The sequence below is a fragment of the Hyperoodon ampullatus genome, assembly GCF_949752795.1.
Source record: "Hyperoodon ampullatus genome assembly, chromosome: 5".
NCBI classification, from domain to species: Eukaryota; Metazoa; Chordata; class Mammalia; order Artiodactyla; family Ziphiidae; genus Hyperoodon; species Hyperoodon ampullatus.
In genome coordinates this window covers 78,820,428-78,832,951 of record NC_136918.1, presented here as the reverse complement: position 1 = coordinate 78,832,951, position 12,524 = coordinate 78,820,428, and the positions used below count along the sequence as shown (strand labels likewise).

Sequence of the window (12,524 nt, the reverse complement as noted above, 5' to 3'; positions counted from 1 at the left end):
GAGTGAGGAGACCCAAATCCCTCCACAAACCCCAATATGCCCTCAGGGATGAAAGCCTTTCTCTGAACTCTCCCAGTACATTCTCCAGGGGTTGAAAACATTTCCAAAAGCAATGCATGCTGGGGAGAGCAAGTCTGTGGTACCTGGGGATTCCCCAGTACTCCAAAAGTACATCCTCACCTTCCCATTTATGATTCATTTCCAGCATTTCATTCATGTACCTTAAATGGTCTTCGACCACCACAATCCCAAAACAACCATCAAATCTGCCCAGTTCTCTTTCTGATCTCTGAAAGAGCTTAGCGAGGTCACAGAATAGAGGCCTTGGTTGACCATTTGTGTCATTTCCAAACTGTTTTATACCCTTGGGAGAGCTGGCATGGGAGCAGCAGTCATGAGGGAAACTTTATAAAGGGAACTATCTGAATTTCAAAGATATTATTCACTGTGATCCCCAGCTACCAAGGCATAATGAAAGGAGGGATATCGGAACTCTTTTCACCACAGCAGGCCAAGGAATAAGGGGAGAGGGAGGGGAGAAGGGAGCTTTTGGTCATGGTGAAGAAGCAATGGAGCCTGTAACAGCTACAGTGAAGAGAATCAATATTCAGATTACAGGGAAGTAAGCAATGGGTGAATGAGTTGTCTAACTTTGCTGATTTTCTCTGTTCTGGGATTTAAATTCACAGAACCATAGTACTGGAAAGAAACTTAGAACATTTAGTCCACCCCTTCATTAAACAGATAAGGAAACTGAGCCTCATAGGAGTTGCAGTTTGCACAAGGCCACCCAGTTAGTTATCAGTAGAGTGAGGACAAAAGCCCCTTCCTTTCTGCACATGCCAATGTGTATGCACAGTTCCAGAGTTTAATATCTACTTCTTCAAGATCATTACTGATAAGATAGCATCTGGGTATTGTATAAAGAGAAATGGAGTTTCTGGGGTTTTTTTTTTTCTTTCTTTCTTTCTTCCCTTTTGTGTCTCTTTCCCCACTTTCCACCTTCCCTTCTTTCAGGTGCTGCTTCCTTGGAAAGTCAGGCATTTTTCAATGAGACTGGAGACCTGCCATGCCACTTTCCAAACTCTCAAAACCGAAACCTGGATGAGCTGGTGATATTTTGGCAGGACCAGAATAAGTTGGTTCTCTATGAGCTGTACAGAGGCCAAGAGAAGCCTCACAATGTTCATCCCAAGTATATAGGCCGCACGAGCTTTGACCGGGACAGTTGGACACTGCGACTCCACAACGTTCAGATCGAGGACAAGGGCTCGTATCAATGTTTCATCCATTATAAAGGACCCCAAGGACTGATTCCCATCTACCAGATGAGTTCTGACCTGTCAGTGCTGGGTATGTAGCCAATGGCGCATTCAGATCCGGGGCCGTCTCAGATGAGACTGCAATAGGTGGGGGAGAGGGCCGCCTCGAGAGAGGCAGAGGACAGCCAATTCTGGGAAGCCCGTTTGAAGGGAGTGCAGGGCTTGGGAGTAGGAAACTAAAAGTCCTTCGTACTTTTTATAGTTTACTTCTGAATGATCTGTAAGAATCTGCTCTGGGGACCAGATAGAGCTAACTAAACCAAGGTAATGTGGCTAAGTGAAAACCATGGGTGATTTGGCCCTTCAGTTTATATGAACCATATAGGTCTCAAATCTCTTTTACATTCATTTTCTCCTTTAGTCCAAGAGTTCTCACCCACTAAATCTTTGCCTGGAGCTCCTACCTAGGGTGACAGCTGGCTGATTTGGGCTTTCCCTTCAGCCTCCTGGAGGTTGCTTATGACTTGTTTGCTGCCCAACCAAAAGCCCAGTAGACAGGAGGGAAATAACCCAAGGCACACAATCCAAAAGCTGACAAACCAGCTCCCTTGTTTTTCCAGGCCTTGACAAACCTAAATGTCACTACAGATTTTTTAAAATTAAAATACAGTAAAATTATTTTTATTTTGGTGTACAGTTTGGTGTTCTATTAATATGAACTTATGTATAGATTTATATAACCAGCAATATAAACAGGATACAAATCATTCTCAGCACCCTAAAAAAATTTCCCCATGCTATACCCTCATAGTCATACCCTCTCTATACCCATAACCCCTGTTTTGCAACTTATAGTCTTATCTTTGTGTGAATGTCACATAAATGAAGTCATACAGTATGTAACCTTTTACGACCAGCTTCTTTTATTTAACGTAATGTCTTTGAGAGTCATCCAAGTTGTTGCATGTATCAAAAATCTGTTCATTCTTATTACTAAGTAGCATTTTGTTTATCTACTCAACCCATGGAAAGACATTGGGTTGTTTTCAGTTTGGGGCTATTATGAATAGATTTGCTGTAAAAATTCATGTACACATTTTTTGTGTAAACATAAGTTTTCATTTCTCTAGAGTAGATACCCAGGTGTGGGATTACTAGGTCCAGATTAATTATTGTTAATGAGGTTTAAAGTAGGTAACACCATGGCAATCCTCCTTCTACCGGCCACATCACATACAAGCAGAGTGCTTAAGGAGTAGGTGGATATAGCAAAACTTGTAACAATATCATGCGAATCACTGAAGTTTTAGAAACAATATACTAAATTATAAATTCGTATGTAGAACCTGCACAGTACCTACTGACTACAGAAGAAGAGCAAGGGATTTGGCTGGCAGAAGGAGCTAGCCCTCCTGTTGCTCAGAGAGCACCTCCTTGATTGGGGTAAGCGGGAAGTAAGCATGGTGGCCCCAAACTCCATTCCTGAAAAACAAATGTGGGATCATTATGTGGCTCTCACCGTGGGCTGAGGTCCACAATTTAGACACCCTGAGGCCTGCCAGGTGTGCCCCCAGTGAGTTCCCAGGATACCTAGTTATTTGTTGTTCCCTTCTAGATACATCTAAATTTAAACTGATTTTTTTTTGTATCTCTATTCTGCTTTCAGCTAACTTCAGTCAACCAGAAATAAATCTAATTCCTAATCAAACAGAAAATTCTAACATCATAAATTTGACCTGCTCATCTACACAAGGTTACCCAGAACCTCAGAGGATGTATATATTGCTAAAAACTAAGAATTCAACTACTGAGTATGACACTGTCATGAAGAAATCTCAAAATAATATCACAGAACTGTACAACATTTCTATCAGCATGTCTTTTTCCATCCCTCCTGAAACAAACGTGAGCATCTTCTGTGTCTTGCAACTTGAGCCAACGAAGACACTGCTTTTCTCGCCACCTTGCAATATAGGTAAGCCTGACAGTTTCTTTTATCAGGTATTATACACAGATGGGTAAGGCAGATCATCCAGTGTCCCCTGCTTGCCAGGAGACTCCAACTGGGCCATTTTCATACTGTTAGGAAAGACCCAGACAGAGGGCTCCTGTTTCATCTGAGTGCTACAAGGTCCAAGAGGCTATGAACCTATGCTGCTCTTGAGGAAGCACGTTCTTAGCCTTGACACTGGCCCAGTCTTTTGGGCTACCTTTAGATAGAAGATTCTGAAGCTTAGGTTCGAAGATGCAGGATTTCTCCAGGCTAAAATTCTTCCACTCATTAAAACACACACACACACTCTTTCACATATACATACAGCACTTGTTATGAGTACAAAACCATTCTAGGCATTGTTGGTTTCAGGGGAGAAAACCAAAAGGTATAAGACACGCTCTCTGCCCTTCTAATAGAATCAGAACTCCACGATGGACATACATGGTAAATTGGATTGTAAAAGGATTGAATTAGAATCTAAATTATAGCCCATGGAAATATACAACTAAATTTAAAAACAAGAGTGACTGATAATAAGATTTATAGGCATTCAGAGATAGGCAAGTTCTTTGAAGGTCAGTGAAGGCTTCCTAAAGGACATGGGACCTTATATTACCATAACAGAAATAAATGGGCTTAATAAGTGTGGTAAAGAGGTGACAGGTACTCAAACTTGTGGTATCTTCTGAAAAATTCTGAAACAGCATTCAGGCTTGGGAGGTGAGAGGGCCACAATCTATTAGCAGTATCTGCCATGGGCACAGGCAGTGGTGGCCATCAGTACATATGTGTCAAGGAAATACGCAGAAGCAGAAATGCTTGTGGCATGTTGACAGTGTAGTATGGGGGCCAATCCCACTGGGAAAGGGTTGAAACTAAGCAGTGTACACTAATAGGAGCCTGCCATTTTAAATTCCTGGTTTTGCCCTAGAATACATCCATATTCGAGACCCCACTTTTGAGGAGCAGTAATTGCAAGAGTCTCTCCTGCAATAAAGGCACTCTGTACCCACACTGCCTTCAACACTGCTTGTTCTGATCCTGACCCCTCCCCCCACCCATCTGCCTTCTGTTTGCCTTGGCCCCTCCTCCAGCTCTGGCCCCTTGGTTTGCCCCCTCCTAAGGCATCCATCCAGCTCCTTGCTCCATCCTCTGGCTTTAATGCCTCCCCTCTCCTGGTGGTTCATTGTTCAAACATAACTTGGCCTCTTGATGCATTCTTACGGACAGTCCCTGGGGCCAGTCCCCACCAGCCAGCTTAGCTGTACCAGTGGGCCAGTCCCCTGTGCAGGTGCTGATTTCCTTCTGATCAGACACCTCTGACTCTTGACAGTTCAGTAACTAGCGAGGTCACCCTGTCTGTCCTGGTTGCTTCCACTGTAGCCTCTCTTGGCCTGATAGAAGCCTCTCCCATGCTGTCCTGAAATTTAGCACCTTCTTGGCACTGCCAACATCACCACACATGACACACCCTGGGGCTCTCTGCCATGACTCCCACAGGAACAGAGCCTCGCCACCACTAGAGCCTCATCGTGGCTCACCCTTCTGCCGTTTCTCGACTGCTGCCAAAACCCTCCTAGCTGCCGCCATCTTCAGAAATGTTTCAGCTCTAGCTGCCTCAGGAAGATGGGGCTTGCCTCTCTGTGTCCCTATTCTATGGCTAGATCAGATATAGGTTAGGCCCTGTGTCAAGGAATCTTTTTGGGTATCAAAAGGTAGCAGCCTCCATGTTAACAAGTATTACCCTCCTTTACTGGGATGCCAAACAGGTTCAAGTGAGATTAAACTGGGATAGACACAAAAAGTGTTGAATGTGGCCTGCAGTACCAACAATTCCTTTTCTTAAGGTCCCATAAACAGGGCATGGGTCCACAAAATGTCTCTAAGCTAATGGGAGTTCACCTGGTCCTATTCTCCTGTAATTTGAGATTAACTACCAGACCTCTTCCCATAAATGTCTATAAAATAGGCCACTCAGTCCTAATTCTTCCGCCCAAAGCCTGTTTTTTAACTTCCTGTAAGTTTAGGAGTCCTTGTGTAAGGAAGTAAGTCCTGACTTCCCAGGAGCTGATTCTGACCCTGATCCTCAGGGCATGAAGACATATCAAAAGTTTTCCAGTATGAGAGACAGGCTGAAAGCCATGCTTGAGGTAGTCCACCTAGACATCAGGGGAAAGAACAAACAAACCTGGAGATGGGGGCCTGTAAAGAGGCTGCTATGTTTTGTCCGGGTGAGAGGTGTCTGGAGCCTGATTTAGAGATGATAGTGGATGGAGGAATTACTATAAGAGAAACTTCAAAAAGTGGGGCCCAGGGTTTCCCTGGTGGTGCAGTGGTTGAGAGTCTGCCTGCCGATGCAGGGGACACGGGTTCGTGTCCTGGTCCGGGAAGATACCACATACTGCGGAGCGGCTGGGCCCGTGAGCCATGGCCACTGAGCCTGCGCATCCGGAGCCTGTGCTCCGCAACGGGAGAGGCCACAACAGTGAGAGGCCCGTGTACCGCAAAAACAAACAAACAAACAAACTTGGGGCCTGACCACATAGGGGGCTGAGGAAGCCGGATACTGCCCAGATGACTGTACCTTCAGAGCCTCAGTACAGGTACATTACCCAGATTCCAGAACCAAGGGCCAAGGTGACCCTCTTCTAGATCATGGTCATTGTCATCTCAGTCTCTGGGAAGGGAAGGCAAGGCAGCTCAGTCCAGGCACTTGGTCAGAGTCACTGGCTTGGTTCTCAGTCAGCTGCCGAGGCCCTGAGACTGGGATTTTCTATGGCCCAAATCATGTGGATTTCAGGCTGCTCTGGCAGTAGAGCCCTGAGGAGATGCTGGCATGTAAATAAAGAGAAGAGCAGCAATTATAAAGCTTTTATAATCAACCTTCCTGGCTGATTGAAAACTTGGGTTCATTTTTAGATGCAAAGCCGCCTGTGCCAAGCCCCCCTGTCCCAGACCACATCCTCTGGATTGCAGCTCTACTTGTAACATTGGTCGTTGTGTGTGGGATGGTGTTCTTTCTAACACTAAAGAAAAGGAAGAAGAAGCAGCCCGGCCCCTCTAAAGAATGTGGTGAGTCAGTGCTTGTCCTCTCTGCAGATTGCCACTTTGCAGCTAACTTCCCAATCAGCTGCCTTCTGGAGCTCGTTGGCTGAGCCCAGTCTGGCAAAAAGTCAGCAGGTGTTTGAAGGAAAAGGTTCCCTCAGGGTTTCGAGCCCATATATATGGGACTCAGCAGCTGATAAGGTTGCCTGGATTTCCAGGAAAGGCAACACTTCTAACCTAAGGTTTACAAATGTACTTCTGGTTTCCAAACAAAGCTGATTATTCCTTGCCTTACCTACTTTATTTCATGAGGTTACTGTGAGAATTCAATGAAGTAAAATGGTGAAAACACTTCTAAATGTTCACGATTATGGACCTGATGATGTTCAAGCAGGGATGTTTGGTGGGAGAAGGGGAGGATTAGGTGACCATAAGATTTGCCTTCTCATCTCTAAAAGTCTCGGTTTACTGAGAAGTAAGTTAGATGAATTATTCCCCACTGACTTTAAAAAATAATATTAACTCATATGGATTACCAAGTAGTACATATCCATTACCAAATATACTGAAAATAAAAATCACCTATAGTTCTACTAGTAAGAAAAAATGATTATGCCGACATTTTAGTGTAAAACTTCCAAATTTTTCTATGTATTAATCTGTCATTTTTCCATAAGTGGGATAGTATTATGAGGACTGTTTTTCACAATTTGAATAATATAACATGTACTGTTTTCTAACTTTTTCATACTAAATGTTGGAAGAATATTTTCAGTGTCACTAAGTATTATTCTACAGCATCATTTAAAATGGCTGCAAGATACTCCATTATGTGGATACACCTTAATTTATTTAACCAAGTCCATATTGTTGGACAGTTGGGTTGTTCCCATAGTTTTGCTATTTTAAACAGCATTGCATTGAGCAGCCTCCCCATTGACTTCTGTTGTAAAAATGCCCTGTGTTTAATGGGGGGGCAAAGTGGTCCCTGACTTTGTAAGAATCTCATGCCTGTTTGTGGTTTGGGCTGGTTTGGATGAAGTTGTAAGATAAGCTTGGACTTTATCTCAGTAATTGCCTCCAGTAAAGTTTGGTTGGTGCTAATAATTAAGGTAAAACCTTCTTACTCACTTATGGTTAAAAGCACAAGATGAGTAATGCTTCTGGTCAGCATCTTAAGATTTCAGGGTGCTGCTTTTAAGATCCATCTAGAACATAGACGGATGACATTAGCAGTCATTCATTTCATCCAGCCGTATTCCAAAACCAAGAAATTTAGGAGTGATAATCCAGTTTCAATACATTAACACAAAGCATATGGCAGAGCCATTCAAACTGCCGAAGTACAGGGTACACTGAGAGATTTCTATGATACACAGTGTAAAATTCACAGTGCAGGGTCAGATGTACAGATATATCATGCTTGTCCAGGCTTTGACTTTTCAAAATGAGCGTTTTGAACTTCTCTTTCTCTCAATCTCTTTGCCATTTAGAATTAGCTAAATGTGCAGAAGCAACCTTCTGCTTGGAAATAAACTGTCTCCTAAATCTGGTTTTGCATTGGAATGATTAGCTTACAAACGAAACAAAGAAAAGGGATGGAGAAAAGCCAAGTAAAATGTTTCTTCCCCTAAAAAGCAATCAGAAAAATTCAGGAGACTAGATAAAGGGAGTTAAAGAGGATGTGTCTGTATACATGAGAGAGTTGTAAGGGTGTCTGTTGCATTTGAGGTGGTCAAATTGAGCTATGAGTATTAAAAGGCAGAAGACCACAAGAGAGCATAGTACATATACGACCCCCTCAAGAATGTGATAAAGAATATTGGTAGATAAAAGTTGTTTGGTCAGATAGTCACATGTGCCAGTAAGTTTGGTCAAAGAAAAGAGCCTTGATATCCCTGGAGGAGGGAGATGTACCAAGTAACTATGCCATGTAGATATGAGATGTTTGTAAAACTGGGTTTTGTAACTTTAGCAATGTCTGCTCTTGTTTGTGGATACCCCTGGCATTGGCTGTATGATAGGCAGAATAATGCCACCAACAAGATATCCACCTCATATACCCCAGAATCTGTAACATGTTATCCTACATGGCAAAAGGGACTTTTCATACGTGATTAATATACTGAGTTTAAAATGATGGGTTTATCTGGGATTATCCAAGTAGATCCAATCTAATCACGTGAGTCACAGAATCCTTCCCACCTGGATTAGAAAGAGGAAATGGAAGGAGGAGAGATCCAAAACTTGAGACAGGCTCAGTGCACAACTGCTGCCCTTGAAGATGGAGGAAGGGGCCGTAAGCCAAGAAATGTGGGTGGCCTCTAGAAACTGGAAATGGCCCCCAGCTGAAAGCCAGCAAGGAAATGGGTATCTCAGTCCACAAGGAACTAAATTCTGCCAGTAGACAAACATGGAAACAGTCATGACCCATCCACAGAGACACAAGCTTACTGATGAGTAGAAATTTCTCCAACAGTGCAGCTTCCTCCTAACCCAATATTAATCCTCTTCTCAGAGGAGACAGCCCTCCAACTAACTAACTTGGCATCAAAAGTCCTTTCCAGTGATTGTTCAGTAGTTACAGTTTTTGTATTCCTCAACCGTACATATTTACCCTGTTTAGGCTGTTAAATGAATAAAAGGGAAATGCCATGGTTGTTCTAGCTGGTTTCTAATCTCTCTTCCCTTTTTTTGTTTTGTCAAATAGGGCAGTTAAAGCATGAGAAATTGTAACCTTCAATTACTGTCTTTTCCCAATCAGAAGTTACCCTCTCAGCTTACCCATTGGGGAGAAAGACTAAAATAGCTCCTCCTGAAGTTTTACTTCCTCATTTGGTTCTTGTCTGACTAAAATCTATCTTGTAATAGTGTCTAGCAACCTACAATTTTTACAACTTGCCTCCCTCCTCCAAATTTGGAAGAGCCTCGGCTCTTTCAGGAATGATTTCTTAAAGGGCAAATGTCTTTTCCAAAATAAATCATTTTTAACCACCATTTAAACAGAAAGTTTCACAGGGCTTAAAAACTGAAACTAGGTGATATCATCATATCTACTCTTCAAAATGCTAAATTTGTAATCAAATCCAAAAGTTTAGAAGCTGTCTTTTTATTGTCTGCTTTCATTTTAAAATAGAAGCTTTTAAAAAAAAAAAACGGTGGTGATTTTGTCATGAGTATGAAAGGATAATATTATTTGTGTTGGTGCACAGACATCCTGAAATACTGTATTCAGCTATAAGAACCATTATTTTTAAGAGGAACTTTGACAAAAATAGAACGTAACTAGATTTACAAAGTATCTGGAAGATCAGTCAAATATACAATGGAGTATTACTCAGCCATAAAAAGAAATGAAATTGAGTTATTTGTAGTGAGGAGGATGGACCTAGAGTCTGTCATACAGAGTGAAGTAAGTCAGAAAGAGAAAAACAAATACCATATGCTAACGTATATATATGGAATCTAAAAAAAAAATGGTACTGATGAACCTAGTGGCAGGGCAGGAATATGGACGCAGACATAGAGAATGGACTTGAGGACACGGTGGGTGGGGTGGGGGAAGCTGGAGCAAAGTGAGAGTAGCATTGACATATATACACTACCAAATGTAAAATATAGCTAGTGGGAAGCTGCTGCATAGCACAGGGAGATCAGCTCGGTGCTTTACAATGACCAAGAGGGGTGGGATAGGGAGGGTGCACGGGAGGCTCAAGAGGGAGGCGATATCGATATGAGGATATATATATGCATATGGCTGATTCACTTTGTTGTACAACAGAAACGAATAAAGCATTGTATAGCGATTTTACTCCAATAAAGATGTATTTAAAAAAAAGAAATATCTGAAATAACTGAGAATGCTCAGCCAGGGGAAAAAGAAAAAGCCTTAGGGAGGACACAAGTGCTGCCTTTAAATATCTAAAAACTGCCATAGGGTGCAAAGATCATACTTAACTGAGGCTCTAAAGGGTATCTCAATGAAGGTTATAAGAAGGTAGAAGGAAATAAGAGACTTTTCTAACAGTTAAAGCTCTTTTAAAATTATATAGAAGACACAGACTTTTCCTTCCTCCCATTAAGGATTAACTACTACAGGAATTGCCCTCCTGCCGTAAACAACTAGAATCAGACAAAATATATGCAACAACTGTTTTCAGATATTGGACAACAGGCTACAGAAAACTATAGTCCCTGAGAGAAGGGAAAAGATGAGGTGAGCCCTATGATGGTCCACAACTTACTGCCTGGAGTCAGTTTCTAGGCTGCTCTGAAGGCAGGGGGAGCCCTAATACCAAAACTAGAAAAAGACATTACAAGAAAAGAAAACTACACATATCCCTTGTGAACGTAGATGCCAAAATGCTCAACAAAATTAGCAACTGAAATCTAGCAATGTATTAAAAGTATTATACATCATGATTAAGTGGGGTTTATTCCAGGAATATATGGTAAGTTTAACATCCAAATATCAAGCAATAAAACTCACCTATTGAAAGACTGAAAAGAGAAATCATGTGGATACAGAATACATGTCAATGGATACAGAAAAAGCATTTGGCAAAATTAGTACCCATTCATAATTTTTAAAAAGAAAGATAAACTCTCATAAAAGTAGGAATACAAAAGAATTTCCTCAACTGGGCAAAGAACAGCTACTAAAATCCTTTAGTTAGCATCATAGTTAATAATAAAAGACTGATTCCTTTCACCTAAGATCAGGAATAAGGCAAGGATGTCACTCTCACTGCTTCTGTTCAACCTTGTACTGGAGGTCCTAGCCAGTGCCACAACTCTACAAAAAGAAATAAAAGGCATACATATTGGAAAGAAAGAAGTAAAACTGCCTTATTTTGCAGATGACATGATCATGTTTGTAGAAAAGCCTAAGGAATCCATTAAAAGCTATTAGAACTGATTTAGTGTAGCAAAGTAGCAGGATACAAGGTCAATACACAAAATCTATTGTTTTTCTACATACTAACAACAAACAATTGCACACTGAATTTTTAATACCATTTACGGTAGCATCAAGTAATATTAAAGGCTTTGGAATTAATTTTTAAAAACAAGTACAAGACCTGTATGTATACTGAAAACTAAAAAACATTACTACTGACAGAAGTTAAAGTAGACCTAAATAAAGGGAGAATTATGCCGTGTCCATCCATGGTTTAGAAGACTAGCTATTAAGATATCAGTTCTCCCAAACTGATCTTTGGTTTCAATGCACTATCAATCAAAATCCTGGCAGGCTCCTTAGTGGAAATTAAAAAGCTTATTCTAAAAGTTATGTGGAAATGTAAAGGATCTACAATTGCCAAAACAATTCTGAAACATGACAACAAAGATGGTGGACTTATACTACCTAATTTCAAGATTTATTATATAGCTATAGTAGTCAAGGTGTGACACTGGTGAAAGGACAGACACATCAATCAATGGAACAAAATGGAGAGTCAAAAAATATGATTTTGTCAACTGATTTTGACAAAAGTGCCAAGTTAATTCCATGCAGAAAGGATAGTCTTTTCAACAAATGGTATTGGGTCAGTTAGATATCCACATGGGAAAGTATGAACCTAGACACCCAAAAACATAACTTGAAGTGGATCATAAACCTAAAATAAGAGCTAAAATTTAAAAGCTTTTGAAAGAAAACATAGAATAAAAATTTTGTGAGCTTAGGTTAGGCAAATCTCAGATAGGACACGGTAAGCACAAACTGTATTATAAAAAGATAAGATTGATAAACTAAACTTCATCAAAATTAAAAATGTTTGCCCTTTGACTTTAAGAAAATGAAAAGTCAAGCCACAGACTGGGACAAAATGCTTGCAAAATATAAATATAATAAAGGACTTATAACCAGAATACATACTTATATAATACTACTCAGTAATGAGAAGACAATCCATATAACAAAAGGCAGAAAGTAAAAGACTTGAATAGATACTTCACATAAAAATATACACAAATGGCCCATAAGCACAGTCACACAGTCGTAACACCATTAGTCATTGGGGAAATACAAATTCAAACCATAATGAGATACCACCACATACCCACTAACATGGCTAAAATTAAAAGGACTGATAAATATCAGATGTTGGAGAGGATGTGAAGCAACTGAAATTCTTATGCTCTACTATACAACCCAGCAATCCTTGATATTTACCCATGAGAAATAAAGACATATGTCTTCACAGATACACACACAC

General features: G+C 40.9%; 1 protein-coding gene across 1 annotated transcript in view; it reads left to right on the top strand.

The window, feature by feature from the left end:
• The window catches only part of CD86 (CD86 molecule), a gene marked incomplete at its 3' end in the record, with an annotated part of 40,116 nt that overhangs the window by 23,776 nt on the left and 3,816 nt on the right, over nt 1–12,524 (top strand). The window contains exons 3-5 of the mRNA XM_079705177.1: nt 1,018–1,353; nt 2,929–3,237; nt 6,178–6,330. Of these exons, the coding sequence (XP_079561303.1) occupies nt 1,018–1,353; nt 2,929–3,237; nt 6,178–6,330 (798 nt within the window). The remainder of the gene's footprint in view (nt 1–1,017; nt 1,354–2,928; nt 3,238–6,177; nt 6,331–12,524) is intronic.